Below are 22,510 nucleotides of genomic sequence, written 5' to 3'. Positions count from 1 at the left end.
TTTCCTCCTTCCTTAATTATCCTTTCACTCAAAAGAGTGACACGACGTGTTTTGGAGTGCCCATCTGAGGCAATTGGCTCTGAACGTTTGAGGTACTTGTTTCTGGGTCTGTCATTGTGTTGCCACCCTGTGGCCACTTTTAGTAATAACACGTGAACCCGTTCATCATGCCTATGCAAAAAGTGTAAAGTTTTCAGTGCTTTTTGTCCTAAACGTGGTTGTACCTGACTGTACAAAACAAAAAACAAGTCTTGTCCTAGAACAAAGCACAAAGTAACAGATGAGAACTACGCAGAGTATTTGCTTCTACTGTGTTTGTTTAGAAGCTGCATGTTTTCAAAGTGATCAATAGGTGGCAGTGTTCACTCACAAACGAGCACCACTTACTCACGGCCTGAGAAGAATACCAATGAGCACATCCTGGATGAAGTTTTTCCACTGGTTTATCTCCAGTGTCAAAACAAACCTGAGAAGTTGATTAATCACCCATTGCCGCTGGACTGAGAGAAACAAGTACATAATTTGCTGTTCAGCCATGTTCTTTTAAACACCGAAATAATGTTTTGATGTCTATCATATCTGAATTGCATATTAGGCTATTTGTGTTTATGAATAGACTAAAATTGCTTGGTATAATTTAGTCACACACGCGGAAGTGATGTAATGTAGGTAGGCCTAACGTTACTTTTGACTACCAGGTTTTTTTACAATTCCCTTGAAGTAGCTATATAACCCTTCCATACAGATATATATATATATATATATATATATATATATACATTTTAAATTAAAGAAACGAAAAATTAACTAAAGACCAAAAACATCATGAATATGCAAAACATTTTAACGGTATTGCCAATGCGTTATCCAAATGCTTATGTAGAGACTGTATAAATAATTGCTGATGTTATTTAAGGAATAACAAGTCTCATGGCCAGCGTTGGGATCGTTACTAAAAAAAATTTATATATTACTCGTTACTAGTTACTCCTTTCAAAAGTAGGGTAATACTATTTTACTTATTTCTTCCTAGCAACAGTAATTAGTTACTCTGCTAGTTACATTACTTTTCTTTCACACCCCACATAAATTGTAATTGCAAATCTTCCCATAAAATTCTTTACTAACAATATATTTCTGCCTCATCTTAAGTACAAGTGTTGTATTAATCTTATTAATTCTCATGTGTAGTAGTATTAAGATAACTGTAACTATAATTTCTGTTACCCGTATATAAGATTATAATCCATGATGTATTTTATCAAAATAAATCACATAAATTCATAAAATGTTTTGTTTTCTAAAAAGATTTTATACAATTTATATCAGGATCAGAGGGATGTGGGTGGACAAGCCATGTAATGCCAGAAAAAATCTGTTCTCCTGACATAATCAATTAAATGGCAGTATTTTTCAATAATCCAAGCTTGTCTGCTGCACTGGTGACTTCATGTGCCTGTGCAAGTCATGAAAACAAATAGTTATTGATTGTTGGACTTAAAATCGGTAGAGGTCGAGGCATCAGAAGTAACCAAGTAATAAGCTGTTTTATGGATGGTAACTAATAATATTACTGAAATCTTATTAGTAATTATTTACACTACTAGTTACTGCAAAATGTAGGCTACTGTTACTAGTAAAAACAGTTACTGCCCAACACTGCTCCTGGCCCACCTGCTGTCCTCATTAAGCATATAAAAAGGTACTGACAAGAATAAATGACACATTCAATAATTTATTGATATTCTATGTGTCATATATTAGGGACATTTAATGAATGTCATAAAATCCATACCACTCTTTCTTGTTTTCTCCTATTTTGTCATCCATAGTTTTCTTGTCAGAGACAGCTGACAATTGATGTGCTCATAAACTGCAAATGCACACAGTCTGAAAGAATTAGTTGCCCTGTTTTCCCTCGTACACATTAAAGCACTATCATTTATCAATGTGGGAACTCTCCTTCAGCTCATTCTCAGAAGTGAGAGGGAAAACTCTGGAATGTTCTTCTTTCGCTCCCTCTCTCGTACTTCCACCCAAACTTTCTTTCTCACACGTATCTTATCAGTTCCCAGAAAAGCTCTAGAACTGTTTTTTTTTTTCTTTCTGTTGGATTGGTTCATAACTTTGTGTGACCCCGTGTGGGAGGGTTGCTTATTTTTCTTGGAAATCAGATTGCTGAAAGTGTTAAGGGTGTAAGAGAGGGACAGGTACTTGGGATGGATTTGTCTGGAATGGGTATGAGTCTGGCCTCAAGCTTGCAGGCTTTGCAATGACAATTCCCTCTTTGTTTGAGTGCTATAGATGCATTATGTAAGCAGACGCTGAGATCACCAGCCACACAGCTGTTTCACTCCCTTGAGATGAACAAACTGCCATTTTCTTCTCAAATAAAATTTCAATCATTTTGCCTATGAAAAATTACAAACTACAAGCGTGCAAACAAAAGCTAAAGCATATGTATTTTAATAAAATTAAGTTATAGTAGTAGTTGTTTAGGTATGTCAGTTATCAGGGTTTTTTTTATAATCAGTTGTCAAATAATTTACATAAACAGTCAAAAAAAGTTACGTTAACAATCAAATCAAAATGCAAGATCTTAATGTTGTGGCCATTTGAAAGAAAGAAAGAAAGAAAACAGATTAAATAAAACAGTAGTGCTATTTTCATTTAATTTTCAATTCACTATATTTAAATAATTTAAAAGTGATATTTTATAAATTGTTTTTATATTTTTTTATGATAATGAAAAAGCACAATTGTGTCAATTAAACTTTTTTTTTTTTTTAAATACTGTGAATTGTAAGACTTTTTAGCTAAAATAATGATCATTTATTTTAATAATAATAATAATAATAATGAGCATATTCTACATTCCTAATCCTACCCAATACCTAAATTTAACAACTACCTTACTAACTATTAATAAGCAGCAAATTAGGAGTATATTGAGGGTTAAAATAATAATAATAATAATAATAATAATGGCTTGTTAATGGTGAGACCTGGACCTTAAAATAAAGTGACAAAAATGAGTGAAAAATTAAATTATGCATGAAAACTGATCAGTTAAAAACCCTAGTTAAGGTACACACAAAAACATCATAGATGGAAGCTGTTTTAATACATTTAATAGTGCATTTTGACCACGATTAATCTGTACAGAAATAACATTAATAATAAAAAAGATAAACAACTTTCTCCTTTCTGTAACTTAGGGTGTAACATTTACAATAAAATAAGATACATACAAAAACACGATATGAGTGATATAAATACAGAGAGGTTTAAATTAACTGTCATTGTCATGCGTTATTCTCGGTTTGGCAGCATATATTTAATTTACAAACATTTATGATACACTGCCATGGATAGGCACGTAAGTAGCAATAAATCGAGGACCGACAATCATAAAGCACCTCAATAGGAGTACTGGACTCACGTCAGAAAGAAATCTTTTTGGTGATCGCAGCGCTCCTACTCTGATGATGTGACCGCAGGCCTGGCTATAGTTAAGTGTAAATGCAAGCTTTGTTACTATTTTAGACTTTTACTTCATTTCTGGTTAACACTGACAAACAAACGGATATCATTTCCCCTCATACATTCTCTACCATCCTCAGACAAAATTGCTGCCTTGGTAGCCTCTATAATCAAACCTGAACATCCAACCCAAAATAAAAAGCTTTTCCTATCCTTTCAGTATTTGCCCAGGGCTCAAGATGTTAAATGGCCGAGACCATGGAGCTCAAATGAATTTTATTGGGCTGCAGCACTGATCTCGACCAATCACAGGCCTCAGGGTGAGTAAACTGTATCATGTTCTTCTTTGGAGTCCTGTGTTGAATCCTGGGATTACTTTGCTATGTATAATTGGTCCACATTGTATTGGTCTCAGCTTTGGTTTTGGTGCCGTTGGAACCTTCTGTGCTGTTTAAGTGTCTACATGCACTAGTCTTTTCCTCTACCACACATTTCCTGTCTTCCTTTCAAAGGTGTGCCAGCCACCACCTTCCGTCTTGTCTATAGACAAACATGTCTGTCCATCCATTCATCCAATGAAAGCACTGTACACAGCTTTGCAGACATTTGCGTAACTATGTAGCAGCGACGCACACAGAAATAGGTATAAACACTATATCACAGCGGGTGCCAGTGCATGGAATATGTCTCATTTGTCAATAATACACACACATACACATCAAACACACTATACATAGGCTCACGTCCACAGTCATTCAGAAATACACATACATACTTGCTTCTCAGAAGCAAAACACCTCCCGTTTCATGTAGTCACCCTATGACATGATCAGTAACAAGGTCAAACGTTGTGACGTCAGTGATGATGATGTCATAGCAGCAGGAACGCCCATTTCCAGTCTTTCAGGCTTGTCATTTGATGGCCATCAAAATGGCAAGAACTTTGACCTATGTAGCTTGTTGATTTCGGCACAGTGGTCCATCCGTATCACATAAGGGCTCAGATCGTATGTTAAGGGAGTTTAAAATCATTATCATCTTCCTCTCTAACATCAGAATTTGTCGAGAGGTGAAATGAAACATCAACTGTGTGTGTTTATTTGTCCAGGCAGGTAAAGGAGTCTCGAATCCGCACCACTTCTGCAGCACACAGGTGACCATACAGCTTATTGTACCATTCAGGGCAACGACCCCTAAAATAAAAGAGAGAAATATATGAGCGATGAAGTCATTTGTATGTCATTGTATTTAATTAAAATATCTGAATTAAATATTTACTTAAAAAATAAAATAATTATTTATTAGTTATACAAAATTACATGAATAATTGTTATTGTATAATTTATAGTATTTATTTTAAATTATATTTAAATATAAAAATAATTAAATATTTTATATATATATATATATATATATATATATATATATATATATATATGTGTGTATGTATGTATGTATATATATGCATGTGTATATATTAAATATATTATGTATATAAATATATATTATATATTTGCATAATATGAGTGTGTACTGCAATGTATTTATATATACATAATAAATAAACACAGTACTCATACATATATGTGACCCTGGACCACAAAATCAGTCTCAAGTCGCTGGGGTATATTTGGAGCAATAGCCAAAACTATTTTGTATGGGTCAAAATTATTGATTTTTCTTTTATGCCAAAAATCATTAGGACATTAAGTAAAGATCATGTTCCATGAAGATATTTTGTAAATTTCCTACTGTAAATATATAAACACTTTTGGTTAGTAATATGCATTGCTAAGAACTTCATTTGGACAACTTTAAAGGCGATTTTCTCAATATTTCGTTTTTTTTTGTTGCACCCTCAGATTGCAGATTTTCAAATAGTTGTATCTCGGGCCAAATATTGTCCGATCCTAACAAACCTTTTATTTTCATATTCATTATTTATTTATTATTTATTATTATTATTATTATTCAGCTTTCAGATGATGTATAAATCTCAATTTCGAAAAATTTACCCTTATGACTGGTTTTGTGGTCCAGGGTCACATTTTATGTAAACAAAAACGTTTATTTTGGATGCGATTAATTGTGATTAATCGTTTGACAGCACTAATATATAAATCTTAATAAGTAATTGTTTTTATTTTTAAAGTAAATAAATAAAATAAATATAAATACAAATATGCATATTTTATTAGTAATTATAATAAGTAATTATAGTAAAAATAATTTGTTCATTATTAATTCTACTCTGCACTATTAATTTATTTAAATTAAATTCAAACATTAGATAAACATTTAAATACAGAATGCATTTGTTCTGAAGAGATTGAAATTCCTGTGCAACTCTTACCTGGAGTCTATTCTTGAAATGTGTGTGAGTCGGCTCTTGTTGGGTCCGCATGGTTCGATGTAATAGCGAGAGGTCAGAGCATTAGCACGGACACCCAGAAGCGCTGCACTCTCGTGATCCACTGACACACACACCAAAGCACACACTCCCTTGGGCAAGTCTGTCACCCATGACCTGAAACACAACACAACAACATTCTTAGGATTTTTATAAACATAAAAGAAATCTTCCACATTTTCAATTTAAAGTACAATTGTACAATTAAAAAAAAACTTTAAGAAGACTGAGTGTTTGTAATCACCTGAGCACCACATGGTCTCTTGGTGGATGGGGCGGCATTGAGTTCTTGACGTACTGATAGACTTCCATGTTATGTTCCAGTGTCTCTACAATTCTGCACTCTAACAGATCCTCGTCCCAGCGTTCCTGCTCCCGTAGAATCCGCTGCAGTATGTCCTCAGCTGACGCAGGCACGTCCACACACACTTTCCACTGCCGCAGAGATGACCCATCCTGAACCTATAATGAAAGAACATAGCGCTATGGTCATTAACAGTTCCAGCACAATAATCTTGTTACTTTTGTTCATGTGGCATGATATTACTTCATGGTAGGGGTATCCAATCCTGTTCCTGGAGAGTTTAGCTCCAACCTGCCTCAATACATTTACCTGGAAGTTTCTAAGTAATCCTAAAGACCTTAATTAACTTTCAAATGTGTTTAATTATGATTTGAGCTAAACTCTGTTGGATAGTGGTCTTCCAAAAGCAGGATTGGACAGCCCTAACTTTATAGGCCCACGAAACACTGTCCAAGGACAAGAGAACTGGGCTGAGTGAACACAAATGTGTTTTGGTCAATGTGAAGTGCTAGAACAACTGACGAACTGATGTCATCGTGGGCTCTAGGCCAAAACAGAGCTGGGAAAAAATACTTTCACAAGAAAAAAAAGTGATGTAAGGAAAAAAAGACACAGCTTTTCCATTAGGCACAAGCAAGAAAATGAGCAAAGGAAGGAAGAGAGCGTGAACATGAAATGGAAATATGAGAAACAGTGTCCAAGTGACTTGAATAGGGCGTGTATTTATACAGTTTCTTTACCTTTTTATACGCAAGCTCAGCATTTTCAGGAGTTGAGCAGCTGTCGTAACCCTTGAATTTGTCCTTGGCTTCTTTAAGCAGGGCATCAATACTGTCTTTCAGGAGACTTTGGTAGCTACAAGAACCACAGTCTTCCACCAACACCTCCATACGCATGGGACTCAAGCCTTGCTCCACGTAAGAGTTCCTACAGCGTGACATTTCCTCTGGGATCTGAAACACAAAGAAGATATAAATGAAAATAAGCCATACATGTTTTTATGCTAGCCAGGCTGGTAGGGCAGCATAACCATAATGTTAAAGGGTTAGTTCACCCAAGAATGAAAATTCTGCCATTGATTTATGGTAAAAACCGGCAGCTGTGCCAGAATTTTACCGTAAAAAAAAAGGTAGCAACGTTTTAAGTTTTACGGTTTTAACTTAAATTTACAGTTAAATACCATAATTTCATTAACTGATTTAATATTAATATACCAACCTACGGAAAGGGTTACTCCACCCCAAAATGAAAATTTTGCCATTAATCACTTACTCCCATGTCGATCCAAACCCTTAAAAGCTTTGTTCGTCTTCGGAACACAATTTAAGATATTTTGGATGAAAACCGGGAGTTTTGTGACTGTCCCATTGACTGCCAAGTAAATTACACTGTCAAGGTCCAGAAAAGTATGAAAAGCATCGTCAGAATAGTCCATCTGCCATCAGTGGTTCAATCTGAATTTAATGAAGCGAAAACACTTTTTCTGCGCAAAGAAAACAAAACGACTTTATTCAATAATTTGTCTCCTCTGCTTCAGCGTAGTGCCATTTTGGAGAGTATCCGCTGGACGCAAGCAGCGTACGCTGTTCCACGTCAGCCGCACCGCACGGATACGTCTTCTACGTTTGTTTATGCTTTGATTTGAACGAAAACTGGTATGCGGCTGACACAGAACAGCATACACTGCTTGCATCCAGTGGATATTCTACAAAATGGTTCTACGCTGAACCAGAGGAGACGAATTGTTGAATAAAGTTGTTGTTTTTGTTTTCTTTGCACAGAAGAAGTGTTCTCGTGTAATGCCCAATACAGTTTTTCACCGTATATAGTAGGGGAACTTACCGTTAACCATTTAACAGGTTTTTACTGCAGCATTTTTAGTCTTTTACCATTAAATTCATGGTCTTTTTTACAGAGTAGTCTATGTAACAGCAGTGGCTCAACTGTAATTTTATAAGGCTACAAGAATACCTTTTTGTTCGCAAAGAAAACAAAAAAATGAGAAGAATTAGATTTTAGTTTTCTTTGTACACAAAAAGTATTCTCGTAGTTTAAAAAAATGATCACATGGACTATTTTAACAATGTCCTTACTACCTTTCTGGGCCTTGAACGTGGTAGTTGCGTTGCTGTCTATGCAGGGTCAGAAAACACTCAGATTTCATCAAAAATATGCTAATTTGTGTTGCGAAAATGAACAATGGTCTTACAGGTTTGGAACGACATGAGAGTGATCAATTAATGACAGAATTTTCATTTTTATTTAACCAGCAAATATAAGGGTATGTTTACATGTTAACAATGTATTAAAAACAGGAATGTTTTTCCTTTGTTTTTGAAGATTCAAGTACGCGCACATGCCGACCGAATATTATACGCATGTGCACAAGATCAATGTTTTCACTAATTCATGTTTATGTAATTTACACGCAGACGTAATCTTGCATTTTGAAATCTGTTTGCGTTTTCAGGCCCCCAAAATGTCATTGTCATGTAAATGAATGGCCAAACGCATAAAAAGGTTTTCCAGTTTTAGTTTAAAACGGTGTCGTGTAAAGGCCGCCCATGATCTTTGATGAAAAGTCTTGCTAGTTAAGAAAACAGCATACCGACATCCCATTTAGGGTCCAGCTTACAAAAGACCAGATACACAAGCTAGTCTTGTCAGCAGGGATGCATTAGAGAACAAAATTAATTAAAAGCCAAACTCATGACTAGTTCATAACATGCAAATTAACATCAGCATTAGCTTCCCCTATGGGAGCGACCAACAAAATGAACATTGTAAGCTCAGTATTACATTACTCAAATGACAAGTCATGATTATATTGTTGTAGTATACTAGTTTTGCAAGTCTCAAAATCTTAAAAATCATGGTGACTTTATATTAATTCTGTTAAATCAGAACATTGCATGTTAAAACTGCTTTTGGTGTGAGTGAAATGAATGTAAAGGGAAGAGAAGTGACAAGAGTGATTCATTCCTCACTGGAAGTGGCTCATCCTGTTTGTGTCTTGTCCAGCGTTCTGCCCTTATCCACTGTGAGTGCTCTTGTGCGTGTCCTGTCCTGCTCGCTGTCTTTTTCCTGCCTGACTGACGATGTTTATCATGTCATAGTGCTTGTCCCTTTCCAGCATTTGTTGAGATAAACTTATCTTCATTCTGCAAAAAGCATTAGCCTGATGGATAGAGCGCGACCAGACCTTCCGCATTAGATTTAGGGGCGGAAGACCTTTAATACAAGATGCTATCTTTCTGTTTCTCATTTTGAATTATTTGCTCTCTATAAATAGCCCATTAAGAAGAAAATAACTTTTGGTAATAGCCACAGATTGAGTTATTTTCTTTTGTTAATGGCTCCACATAATCAACTCTAATCTAATCATGGAGTTTATTATGATATGCTCAGGGAAAGCAGTGGCATATGGTATAACAATAAGCGCAAGTGTGTAGGTGGACTTTACAAAACAATGCTGCTCTGTGGATGATGTGAAATTGAATTTCTGATGTTGTTCAACTTCTGCTGACTTTCATTATTTTACACTTATCCAGTTAAGAGCTTCCTCCCTGACCTCTGAATAGGTACTAAAAGTGAAAGTGAGTGTCTATGAATGTGTATACATCGTAAAATTGTTTGTTCACAACAAACGTGCTGTTAATATGTGATGAATTTGTGGCCAGAGGTTAGCTATATATTCACTAAAAGTTTTCTACAAATCATTGCATGTAAAAAAGAAGCAGCATAATAAGAATGACACATTATTGTGTTGGTGGTGGTGGTTTTCCTTTTTTAAATAAATAATAATATATCGTAAGGAGATCCTAAGATATCTCTTACCTGCCATTTGTTCTGAACATCAGTGTTATATGTACTGGAAAAACTAGAAAAGCCTTGCTGTATCCATAGAAAACAACACTGCTATCTGTAACCATGGCTTCTAATTCTGGTTCTGTTTTTGTATGTCTATGCGTGATTGTATGGGTAATTAGGAGGGATTGGTCATTGCGCAACAACCGCATTAATCTTTAAATAAATTCAACAGAGGTTCTTGGTAGCTGTTTTCGTAACACATGTGCTGTAGCGTGAGTGTCTGCACTGTTAAATGAGCGTGCATTTGTCTTTGTACCTGAGCTGCGTATGACAGAGAGACACATCTGGTGCAGAGTGATAAGACCACTAGTTTTGATAACGTTGACGTGCGTGAGAGATGGATGAGAGATTTTGTTTGCTTTTTTCTTAAAACAGAAGTGAATTGTTTGTGTTTATGTTGGACAAAATGTACTGAAAGGTAAAGTCATGCTCACCAAGAAGAGTTTTCTGCATTCCTGTATCATATGGGCTAAACCGTGTGTGGCTGCCAAGTTCTCATTCAAGTCCCTTTGGTCTGGTTTTCCCAGAGTGTTCTTTCTGTTCATGACCCTGTGATAAGAATACCACATGCAAATGGTTAAACGGATAAAGTTTAAAAAAAAATGATACAAACAGTAATCTAATCTCAAAATGATCAAACTCAAATTTAATGCTACATTTTCAAGTGAAGCAGGCATTCAAAGTCTTACATAAGTCAACTCTCTCTTTTTTTTAAAACCTATTCTTTCCTAGCTTCCTGTTTTTATGGGGTGGTTATTCAAGCAAGATAGAGTATAATTACATGGTTTAAGGGTTTGAAGTAGCCGCATGCCAAATATGATGGCACCTCAAGCACTTTGCAATTAAAATGATGAGCGGATCTATGTGAAGTGTGTAAACTGCACACGCACACACACCTGGGTGAGGAGCTCTCTCTCCGCAGTGTGTTGAGATGGAAGAGAGAGGGGGCCAAACACACGGCCAGGTTAGTGCAGGTCATCTGGTTCTCACCCACGCTGGCCGTTACATCACTCAGGAAGCACAGCAAAGTCTGCAGGGCTTCGCGGTTCTCGTCTGGTAACAACAATACGGCGGCCCTGACTGCCTGCAGACGCTGCTCTTTGGGAACATCTGAAACCGACAGAGGCGTTTCATTAGTTTACTCCGAACACAATGTATGAGGATTGTATACAGTGGTACAGATATATGGTGCAGTGAGGATACAGTGGTACTCTGGAACTAAATGGTTGCCGTATTCTGCACTTTAAGAATACAATGAAACGTACACAAAAATCATGGTAAACCATGTCTGAAAACATATTTCTAATAGTGTATATATATATATATATATATATATATATATATATATATACATACATATAGTATTATTTTACTGTATCATTTTTTTAATTTAATTAAAATGTAATTATTTTATATGCATTTTATATATTTTTATTATTCTTATTTTTAATATTTGAATATTTACATTTTGTATATCTTTTTATTATTTTTAATCTAAAAATATAATAAGTTAAAATATAATCTGTACACCCACAACACAACGCTATTCTTTGCCATTATGTCATTCAGAGAAGGAAGGAAGGGAGTTAGTCCAGATCAGGGAGGGGTGTTTAAACTTCAGAAACCAACAATATAAACCAAATGGACCGACAGAAGAATTTTTATTTTCAGCATATCTGCAATATGTTGTAATGTGCCACTGAAGAAAAGCAGCTTTTGAACAGCAAATGATGGATTGATGCGAACTGAAATGTCATGTATGGAATTGTGTGTGAGTGTTCATCAGATGATTTCTGCTATTTTCGCCCTTGGGAATGAAAGACCCTGTGTGAGCACAAAACAGGCACACATAAACCCTTGCTTTTCTGTGTGGGATGCCGAGACCTCCCTTGTGATTGGGGTCAGCTATAGTCTTTGAGAGAAAATATTTGTGCTGGTTGTTTTCTCCGTAATTTTGGTTGTGGTAACAGACCACTTTAATCAAACTATTTTCCTGAAAGACTGGAGTTATTGTGGAGTTAATGTGAGGTACAAGACATCTTGGCTCTAAAAATCTATTCTGGTCTGTTTTAATATAATGCCATGTTCTGTTCATATGTGTTTTCGACATATGGCCAACAGAGCTCTTAAATCTATACAATTATATTATATACTGTATTATATTTTATATCACGTTTCTTAAAAACATTGCATGACAAAATATAACTTATAAATTTAAACTGAAATAAATGCAGCTTCAAACCAAATGAAATTTCATAAGCATGTACCTTGGCAACTTCTACACACTAGTTTATGAATGGTTTACCAAAGTGATGTACATGTTTGGAGTCGTTTAAAATTCTGATATTTGAGGTGAGCACACACACATATTACAGTGTGTGTGTGCTGTGAAATAGCTGTGGTAAGGACACACTAGGCCACTTGTGAGTTACAACTTGGTGCTGGCACTGATTCACATTCTGATTTATAGGTGCTAAAACGTCATTTGACAGCTATTTCCTGAACTTGTTTAGATTTCTTTACCCTTTCGGAATGATTCGCCCATCCAAGAACAAACATTACAGTATAGTACAGTCTTTGTGTAGTTGTGAGCTGCCCTCTGGATATGAGATGCCTTGCTCTTTTAATGTGTGTGTGTGTTCTTGTTTCAAAAGCCAAGATATCATTGTTTTTTGAGTACATTTTGTACAGGGATATGTCAGTGCAAGTGTGTGGTCTTCTACAAAACACCTAAAAGCTAAATTCTATGCGTGTTCTTACATTGATATATCTGCAGAAAGGTATCAGACAGTTTGATGGTAAGCAGAGGCTCTGGAAGGTCTCGGAAATACTGCTTTAGCATGTCGGCCACGTCATAAGCTGATTGGCCCTCGTAGTTGACTCCGCCCCCACCAGCGCCGCATGACTCGTTCATTTGGCGAAGGGCTTGGATACGTGACTTTACCCCTGATTTCCTAAATAGCCCAACCTGTAGAGAAAGATAGTTATACATTTAGTATAAACAGTAAAAACACTTATTATGCCTGAATATGTTTTGAAGTTGCAGCTCAGTTGCAAAATGTCTCTAATTACTGGCTTTTAAAATGATTTATTATATTTTGACAATTCATTTGCATGCTCTCTCTTTCTTTTCCAAACTGACAGCTAAATAGATGGATTACCGGTATGACCGCAAGTTTTCCAAACACAGGAAAGGCATCTCTAGGAAAACTCCCTACCGCTTCTTACATAACCCAGTTCCGAAGACTGAAAGTGTTACTATTATGTAAATTACCAAGCAGTTTTTTCATCTGACACCAGAGAGAGAACTGTCTATAGTCCATAGATCACTTGCTTTCTCATAAACACCCTTGGAATGGAATGTCAACCATGTGGCTAACTTTGGTAATATGTAACTAGTAGATATATGGAACCAGAACATTCAGGCCTTTTGAGGTTATTGTGCTACGTGCAAACTTAGACTGAGTGTAGAACTCAAGTATGTGGTGATAAAACAACAGATGTCTTGTGCTTAAATATGGCCTTGTTGCATGTAGCAACACAACAGGGACCATGCAACTAAACAGCTGTTCAAACAGGGATCATTTAACTAGGTTATGACCTTGACCAGACATTTTTATTTCTCTTAAAAATGTATTTTTTATTTGACTAACAAAATCTGATTGCTGTTTTTCTATAGGATATTGAATATACCACTGAACAAGGTATGCTATGACATGTTTGTGCATTTTTCTTACAACTCTGAAGTACACGTTTGGACGTGCATACTCGCATATGTGCACATTTGTCATCACTCACCTGGTCGAGGCATTGGCTCCGTAGGTAACGCATGGCTTGCTGAATACTCTGAGGCAGGGGTTGTCCGCTCCTTTGAACTATTACCTGCAGCGGAACACCAAACACACTCCTGTCCTTATAGTCTCGAACCTTGATCCGCTTCATAAACTTAGGAACAGCCCTATAAAACACATAACATGTATCAATAAATACAGTGATATTACAAACAGCAAAGTGTTAAAAAAGTAGCTACTTTTGCTACTTTTATTTCTTTACTGTGTTTAGAGGCACGTGTTGCTACATATGAGCAGAATGTATCAACAGGATGCCAGTTTGTAAGTATGAGTGTGTAGATAATTGTGTATTTAATGGGAAAACCTCTAGAAGCTGAGGGGGCACAAAAGCTGTTTCCACATTTGCAGGCAAAAGAATAAACACTGAGACAAGAGACAATGGCTTTGAGCAGGAGCAACGAAAGGGAACGAACACGTGTGGACATCTGTGTGGCAGGGTGTTTGTCTTTCCGACCGATGTTGTGTGTGTGTGTGTGTGTGTGCATGTGTGGATATCTAAATACCTTGTCTTCCTTGTCTTGCCAAATACCGGGCTTGTCACTTTCATGATGTATGGTGTTTTCACATATTAAAACCTCTCATTTATATGTGACGATGTTCAGGAGTGTGTGAGTGAGTGAGTGAGTGAGTGAATGAACACTAATAACAGGAACAGGGAATTTATTGGACTGAAAAGCCACAGCTCTGTGATAAGGTTCTCTGACATAACCAACTCCCAGTGGAGAGGTAGGAAGATGGGAAAAGGGGAAAGCAGTAAAGAAAGAAAGAATATAAACTTAATTTTGTGTGTTTTCATGTTGGTTTGAGTCCTCACCAGCTGAAGCCATGCTTGTTGGTGGGTGTGTATCTCTCCAGTAGAGCAGTAAGTTTGAGCAGGCTGTATTTCTGAAGGAGGTTCATCTGCAAAACTGACTGACATCCAACTTGTAGTACTGTTGACGACAGACTTGGCCTGTGGGAGCTCTGGAAACTTGGCCAGCGCAGTTTCTGAGGTCTGCAACATAAACGTTCATATAAACGTTACACCTAACCTAGCTCAAACAATCACAAAATGTTCAAAACACAGACATTACAGACTGATATAAATTAGTGTTTATAAACTGCAAGACATGAACCACACAGAATTTATTATGGTAACACTACACACACACTCATAAGTACACAGTCCAAACTTGAAACAATAAGTACCTTGACTTGCACATATTATGTATACACACATAAACACAAGCTAAGGATCAGCTGCAGATAACAGGGATTAATCAAGGCCTCTATCACCAGTTGGGGCTGTTAGAATTCCTGTGGTAAATTCCACTGGGATTCCGTATCCTTCAAGTATCCCTTGTTATGTAAGGTGAGCCGTTCTGACATGCTCTCTCACTCCTTCTCAACCTCCCTGTCCCATAATTCAGCGTCCTTTTTTTGGCATGATAGTTTTCCATTAAGTTTTGCCAAAGCGCTAAATCACTACAAGAACGGTTTTGGTAGAAATTACAGTAAAAAATGTAAGACATCTTTGTCTCAGAGACTTTGTGTGTGTGTGTGAGTTTCACCTGTTGGCTCGTGTAAGTGATGCTCCCACACCAGAGTCGCATCTTTCACGTGAGCTGAGTGTCTCATCCCTTTCTGCTAACGGGTTTCCAGTGCTGTCCTGGTCACTGCCGTTCTCTGTCTCTTCTAAGCGGTTCTGCAGTGGGGATGATGGACAAGGAGATGCAGAATCAAGGGCTGAATCTGAATCCCCTTCCTCTTCCTCTTCATCCTCTTCTTCTTCCCCATTTCCTGTTTCTGACCAGGCATTGACCAGTCGTTGCAGGCCACTGACTCGCTCCAAAACGTCCTCAAGTTTTGACTCATCTTCTCCTTCTGCTTCATCCTCATCATCTGCTACTTGAACGTTATCATAGACACTTAATCGACTGTCTAGTGAGGCAGCAGAGCCTCTCCGGGGTGGGCGCCGACTTATGTTGTCCCCACCATGAAAGGATCCCCCATCTGCAAGTGCTTTAGGAAAAGTGCCAGGCTTGTGGCCTTCAGGCAAATAGAAGAAGATCACACCTCCTTCCTCTTCTTGACTCTTTTCTTCCTCCATACGTCTGTTATCTGAACTCTGACGGTTGCGTCGATTGTTCTCTACAGTTGAGCTAGGCTCCGTCCTCTTACTTTGGGTCTGGTGATTCTGCTTCCCTTCTTGGTCTTCCGAAGGTTGAAGCACAACAAAATTAAATGGGTCAAAGCCTTCCAGGTACATCCCACCTCTCTTGGTGGACCCTGCTGCTGTGCTGTGACTACGTGCTCTTGAGACCGGACTGGGTGTACTTACAGCACTCCCACTGCTGGCCTCTGATTGGCTACTCCCTGCACTCCCACTACTCGTTTGCGTTGAATAGGTGATGCTTCGGTTTCGGTTTGCATTGCGATCCAGAGTTGCAATGTCCACACAGTTGAGGCGTCGCAGTTTGTCTTCATCAAGACCCTCTTTCAGCACAGGTCCACTGATCTCCAGCCTACCTTGCCCAGCTACACCCTTCTTTTTGCGCTTGGAGGCTGCATTGCTACTGGTGCGTAACCGCAAGCTTTCCATGCGCTTTAAGAAACTCTTTGCTCTTGAACGTGTGCTTTTTTCAGCACCGCTGCTTATCAAGCTTGGTTTTACATCGAATGCAAAGGTGCTGCGTTCCAGGGGTGATGGAAGCCCATCAGACAGGGAGTCTTCATTGGCACCTGACGTTCCAGAGGAGCAAACACTAGCAACTGAGCTCGCCCTGGTCGTGGTGGTTGTGTTAGTATTGGAGATGGTTGTAGCAGGGCTGGATGGTACAGTGGTACTCAGGGATCCTCCTCGACCTCCACTACCAGCACTGTGCAGAGAGCCCACCTCTGGCTGCTCACTAAGATCTGTTAAGACGCTCTCTGCACTAGCATTAACTCCTTCCTTTAGAAGGGTTCCTCTGGCAAAACGATCATCTGGTGATAGGAAGTGAGTGAAGGAACCAGTGTCTCCAGCCGGAGGGGAGAATACATCCAGGTCTAGCTGGTCCAGCCGAGACCAACGCTTGCTGTCCCGCTGGAAAGTCCAACGGCCACTTATAGCACATGGCTCGTCCTCATCAGAGTCTTCACTCTAAAATAATATGGAAGAGAGTTATAGCAATACTTTTAATATCAAAGCAGCCAAGTACACTAATGACTCAAATCTTGTTGTCACATTCGAAAAAGTAATGAAAGACAATGAAAACCTGAATCTGCAATAAAGCATGTTTTAGTGTCAAATTGATCTGATTCATTGCCTCACTTCATGAATCTAGCATTGTGAGGAGAATCGTTTTGCTCACTCCTGATAAAGTGTCATATGCATAAAACCAGGGTCCACTAAAAGAAAAAGCTTTTTATTGTGGTTGGCTTAGCCATGTCACAGCACAGTCACATGTTCACCATTCCCCCTCTCCGCTTTACTCGGGTTAATCTATCTCCTCCCTGAGGGTGGTAGGGATGGAAGGAAGGGGGTGGTGGACACAAAATTCCAGGCCAACTCTCAGGGTTCACACCCCAGCCTGAGAGCACAGGTCTGGTCCCATCCCCCATGAATGCAATCACCTTAAGCAAGCCTGGAGAACCACGTCTCCTGTGATGGGACTCCTGGACAAAGGAGTTGGACGGGAGGTGAAAATATTTGAGAGATACTTGTTTGTGCTACAATACCAGATCTCTATCACCAATTATAGCTGTAGAGTTCACAGCCTGTTAAAATAGTTTTAAATAATTATGTAATTTCCTAAAAAGATTAGGGAGTTAATTAATTAATTCTAGAATATAGAACTGGTTCACAATTTTACACTCATAGCTGAGTTAGTTGATATCAGTTTAGCTGTAGAATGGACTTATGGTCCTGGATCACTGACAAATCAGTGAAAGCAAAACAAGTCGGCTGGTTAACAGGGGGTCGCGGGATCCAGAGGTGTCTCCTTCACGGTTCATAATAACGGAGGCGACGAAAGTCCATAAAACGCGGGTTGTTATTTTATAGCCCCTGAGGGCAAGCCTTTGATCAGAAGGAACGAAGACCTGGTGTGCAATGTTTCTTCACTACCCACCAGAAAATCCGCTATTAATACAAAAAGACTGTTTTCACTTTAAAAATAAGCTTTATGGACAGGAAGACAAGGAACAGAGGAGGACCCTACAGAGGCCACCTGAACAGATCAATGCATTCCAGGGATGGTTTCTGCTTGTATGTTTGAAAAGGGCAGATCACTTCCTCAATTCATCTCCTGACCTCTACCTTTGACTCCATCAACACAAGATGACACTAAAGGGTCATCAGCTTTCGTAACAGGACGCACACTTGACAAGCCTGCCATTGTTCAGACTTACAAGTTTTAAGAGCAGAAAAAAAGCTGCAGTCAGACATGACGGTTATCTTCCTAAGCTCCCTGTTGTGATTACATAGTTGGATTGTTTGTTGTTGCATTCTCGACCTGCATGTAGTTTGAGTCATTGCTTTGGGGCAGTCTTAGACTATACACTCTCATTCTTAAACCGCACTGACAGAGTGACCAATAACAGACTGGCAGAGTGAGCATTCTCTTCCTTTTATGGTATGGAGGGGGGTTTTAGGATATGTATGGTGAGAAAAACATGACAAACAGGAATAAAGTAAATCAGAATGATGTGAGCTAACGAAGCCCTTTATTTGGACATAAAAGCCATTCTGCACTGCCCCTGGGCCTTGAAAATGATAAGAAAACAAGACCTTCCTTCTAATTAACTGACACAGAAAGTAAACATGAGTTACACACATTTAAGATGGCTTGACTGGACAAAGGAACACAAGAGAGTAGCAAGTGAAATGATTTAGCAAAATAAAGAGAAAGGGACAAGACACTTACTCTTTTTCTTTGAGGGGTGATCTCTAATCTCATAAGAGCACACTTGTTTAGGGTGTTCAGTCTCCTGCAATACACACACATACAGATAAATGAGTGAAACAGTGACAGTTGTTTTTCAAGCAGATACTTTGAAAAGAACCATGGGGTTGCAAACAAAGGCTAAATCCAGTCATTAGCCTACAAACAGACTTTGCCAGAGTCAAAACCTTGGACAGAGACAGATAAGGAGGAGTGGGGCGGAGAGGGGATAAGCAAGCGATAGAGATACAAACTAAGATAGATGGAGACAGAAAGAGATGAGAGAGGTGGGAGCCAAGCCCAATAATGAGCTGCTGAGGGATAAACTTCAGATTAAGGAGGAAGACAGATGGACAGGGAATAAAAAAGGAAGAAAAGAAAAAAAGGAGGTAGAAATCTGAAGTAGCGACAACAATACAACAAAAGAGATGGAAAGCTTATCCCAGAAGCCACCTGGTTGGTGTCATGTGACCCTGAGTTAGGGGGAATGTGTGTTTGTCTGCATCAGGGGGGCTGGCACCAGAAAATGGCCTCCAGATGTCTGTGAGCTCCAGCTGGTCTCTGATGGACCCTTCTTTGAGTGAAGACACTGTGTCCTTCACTTTCTCCTTTTTTCTTTAAATTATTCTAAGAAAATGAGTCAGTTTATTTATAGAACTGAACTCTGAATATTATCAAAATCAGCTAATTACAAAAGCTTGACAATGCAAGAAAACCATGTTTAAATCTGTTTTTTTTTTTTTTTTTTCTTGAAATCATCTGTGTTTTCTTTGGTCGTAATATCAAATCATCAGACATACACATAATTGGGATATGGTTTTAGCGGTTCTGCAGCTATACTTTGAGGATAAAATATATAACTGCACCTGTAAATTAGCTAAATTTGACAAATCTTCATTTGGGTAAATATGAGTGTCTCACCTGCACAAGGCTTCTATGGCATCTTGATCCAAGAAGTCATGATCTCTGGTAACTGAGGAAATCTCAATCGGGAACTGACCATCTGAGTAAAGAGAGGACAGAATTGAACTGAAAAGAAATTTAATACAAACGGAGACCCAGTAAACAGGTTGAAGTGTATTTATGTGTGGAAGGGGGCTGTTGGCAGCAAGTGGAATGTGTGCCTGCCCTCTATCATGCTCACACACTCACACACAAACCTCCCCTCCTCCGGTGTTGAAAAGGTAGAGGAAGTTCGTCTTAGCCAGCCAAACAAACACAGCTGCAATACTGCAGTGCTCAACAGTGGGAGGTGTGTGCGTAGGAAGGGGGTGTTGGAGACACAACAGGCAGTCAGCAACCCGTAGAGCACCCAGACTGTCTTTATTAACTGAGTCTTTAATAACTCAAATGCTCATGATTTTTTGTTTTTTTTTGGGGGGGGGAATTCACAACTCTATAAAATTTTCAAGGCCAAACAAATGGTGTGTACGTGCGTCTGTACCTGTGAGCAAGGGATAGCATGATTATTGTATTGTCTTCCTGAAAACCTTTTACCTTACCGTACTGGCTCTCTCTTATCTATAGTGGGGCAATCATGAGAGGCTGGTCACACAACTCAGATTTCTGAAACTGATAACACACCCCTTTCACATGGCACACCGGCAGGAGTCAGTAGGTCAAAAGTGTGTAATGTTGGACACCTGACGTGTTATCTGATATATGATTATGTGTGAGTTGTATATAAGTTATTTTTCATATATAAAAATATAATGTCACCTCCGCCTAATCATTAACACACCTTAGGTGCTGCTTAATACTATGACTGAAGGTGAGGAGAGATAGACAGATTGAGAGATAGTAAATGTGAGATAATACATTTGGTAAGGCACTAATGGCCACTGCAACTCAATGTGCTTCGGTCATGAACTGGTGATGTTGGGATGACAAGTGTCCTACCTTCATAAAGCTGAGCATACTGTGGAAAACCTGCAGCCCTCAGCCATGTACACGCCTCCTTCGCCTCAATTTCTGTAATAAAGAGAGAGAGAGACTGAAATTTATGACAACATTAAACATTAACCAAAAAAAAAAAAAAACCTTATGCAAAGCATTCATAACCAAATATTTGAGTGGAAACACTCAACCTTCTTATGTAGTTCCCTTCTGAGTGCTGGTTATCTTGACTTTTCAACATGGCACTATAGTGTAATGTTTGAGACAGCAGTGCTAAGTGGCCATCCAACGCAGTCAGAACTGTTGTTGGGGCAGTGGAGAGGTGCCATATCTCTGTCCATTATCTTTGAATGGCCCTTTAGATGCCACATGCCAAATGGCAAACACCATTGAAGGCATCTTGACTCCTTCTAGAGGTCCACGTGTCGTTTCACACAGAATGGTGTCAGAATTAGGAGTTTAACTGCGATTCTGTCACTGAAGATGATTATTTGACTAGCAACACTCGCACCGTGTAAATACTTGATTAAAAATATGAAACCAAGGTGAGGTATAAAATTACAAAACCAGAGTATTTTAAAGCTCTTCAACAGTCCCAGAAAGTTAATATGCCAAGTGTTTTGTTTATTGGACTATCCGATGGTGAATGGGCAGATAAGGATCTCAAAGATTGCTGAACTGAACTCAAGCAGGCATGACGCAGGAACTGGCGAGTTACTGAGATCGCAATCATTCCTGATATCCATTGTGCCCTTAAGCGAGGCACTTAACCTCAGGTTGCTCCAGGGGGACTATCCCGTTGTTTAAGGCCCTTTTAATAAAAAGCATCTAAAGTCTTTTGGATTTGTGTTCAAGTGCTACAGAGATCCTATTAGCGCCCTCTAAAGGTGTGATACAGCTGATGCGACTCTCCACTGGCACTGCTATGGTCTATCACAAGCAGAATCTACACAATTACAGCTCACAATAGATAGTAATCAGCAGAGAGGGACCTCTCGCTTTTCTCAACGGCTAATTGCGCACATTCCCGACTCCTAAAATTCCAATTATTCTAATTGCAATGATTGCGATGATGCCTTGCACAACTGAAAGACCACCTGTGATAGGTTCCCCATCACTTCAACAGAAAGAAAAGGAGGCCGGGGATTAGGAGGCGCCAATTGAAAGAGATGTGAGAGAAAGACATGGGTAAAAAGAGGAAAGGACGCAGACGCTGTCTCTACTAGCAGTGATACGTGACTCCCCACTCGAACAAGCGTGAGAGTGACGGCACACATGACAACAACAAAGGCACGCGATAACGGAGGTCCTCTACCGGTGGAAAGAGAAGAAGAAAGCAGGAGAGGAACATGCTTTGACAGCAAGAACAGCAATGCAAAAATAACAGAAGCAATCTGACTCAACTGCACACATGCAACTGTATCTAGAATCCATCTCAAGAATCCACATGCACATGATGGGATTCCTTTCAAGCCAATGACAGAATTTTGCCCTAAAGCACTTTTTAGGAGTGCGTGAACTTTGAGGAATGTCCTACACTTAAAATAATGACACACTTTTCTGGAATGGTCTGTAATGAGCGCTGTGGCTTCCTGTGTGAGTGTGCGTGTATAGATTGCATGTGTGTGTTTGCAGTGGCTAGGCACCACTGAAGACCATCCAGATGCAAGAATGTATGTATTTAAATGTAAATGATGGAGGGACACACAAACACTCTCAGGCTCCACGACAGTGTCTCACCGACTGGCTTTTCCTTTCATTGGCAAGGTGCCCTCCCCCCCACCTGATTACA

At 38.8% G+C, this 22,510-nt stretch overlaps 1 protein-coding gene across 7 annotated transcripts in view; it reads right to left on the bottom strand.

The window, feature by feature from the left end:
• Window positions 1-3,109: 3,109 nt before the first annotated feature.
• The window catches only part of dlc1 (DLC1 Rho GTPase activating protein), a 108,536-nt gene continuing 89,135 nt past the window's right edge, over window positions 3,110-22,510 (bottom strand). For all 7 annotated transcript variants that reach the window (XM_058797124.1, XM_058797378.1, XM_058797291.1 and 4 more), the window contains 13 exons: window positions 20,722-20,793; window positions 19,744-19,825; window positions 18,805-18,868; window positions 15,469-17,039; window positions 14,733-14,912; window positions 13,866-14,025; window positions 12,828-13,035; window positions 10,964-11,177; window positions 10,502-10,616; window positions 6,938-7,150; window positions 6,138-6,355; window positions 5,837-6,010; window positions 3,110-4,676 (listed from right to left, as the gene is read on the bottom strand). In XM_058797124.1, coding sequence (XP_058653107.1) covers window positions 4,580-4,676; window positions 5,837-6,010; window positions 6,138-6,355; window positions 6,938-7,150; window positions 10,502-10,616; window positions 10,964-11,177; window positions 12,828-13,035; window positions 13,866-14,025; window positions 14,733-14,912; window positions 15,469-17,039; window positions 18,805-18,868; window positions 19,744-19,825; window positions 20,722-20,793 — 3,368 coding nt within the window. In that variant the 3' untranslated portion in view covers window positions 3,110-4,579. The remainder of the gene's footprint in view (window positions 4,677-5,836; window positions 6,011-6,137; window positions 6,356-6,937; window positions 7,151-10,501; window positions 10,617-10,963; window positions 11,178-12,827; window positions 13,036-13,865; window positions 14,026-14,732; window positions 14,913-15,468; window positions 17,040-18,804; window positions 18,869-19,743; window positions 19,826-20,721; window positions 20,794-22,510) is intronic.

This window comes from Onychostoma macrolepis, chromosome 01 (genome assembly GCF_012432095.1).
Source record: "Onychostoma macrolepis isolate SWU-2019 chromosome 01, ASM1243209v1, whole genome shotgun sequence".
Taxonomy (NCBI): Eukaryota; Metazoa; Chordata; class Actinopteri; order Cypriniformes; family Cyprinidae; genus Onychostoma; species Onychostoma macrolepis.
This window is presented reverse-complemented; position numbering and strand designations above follow the sequence as displayed.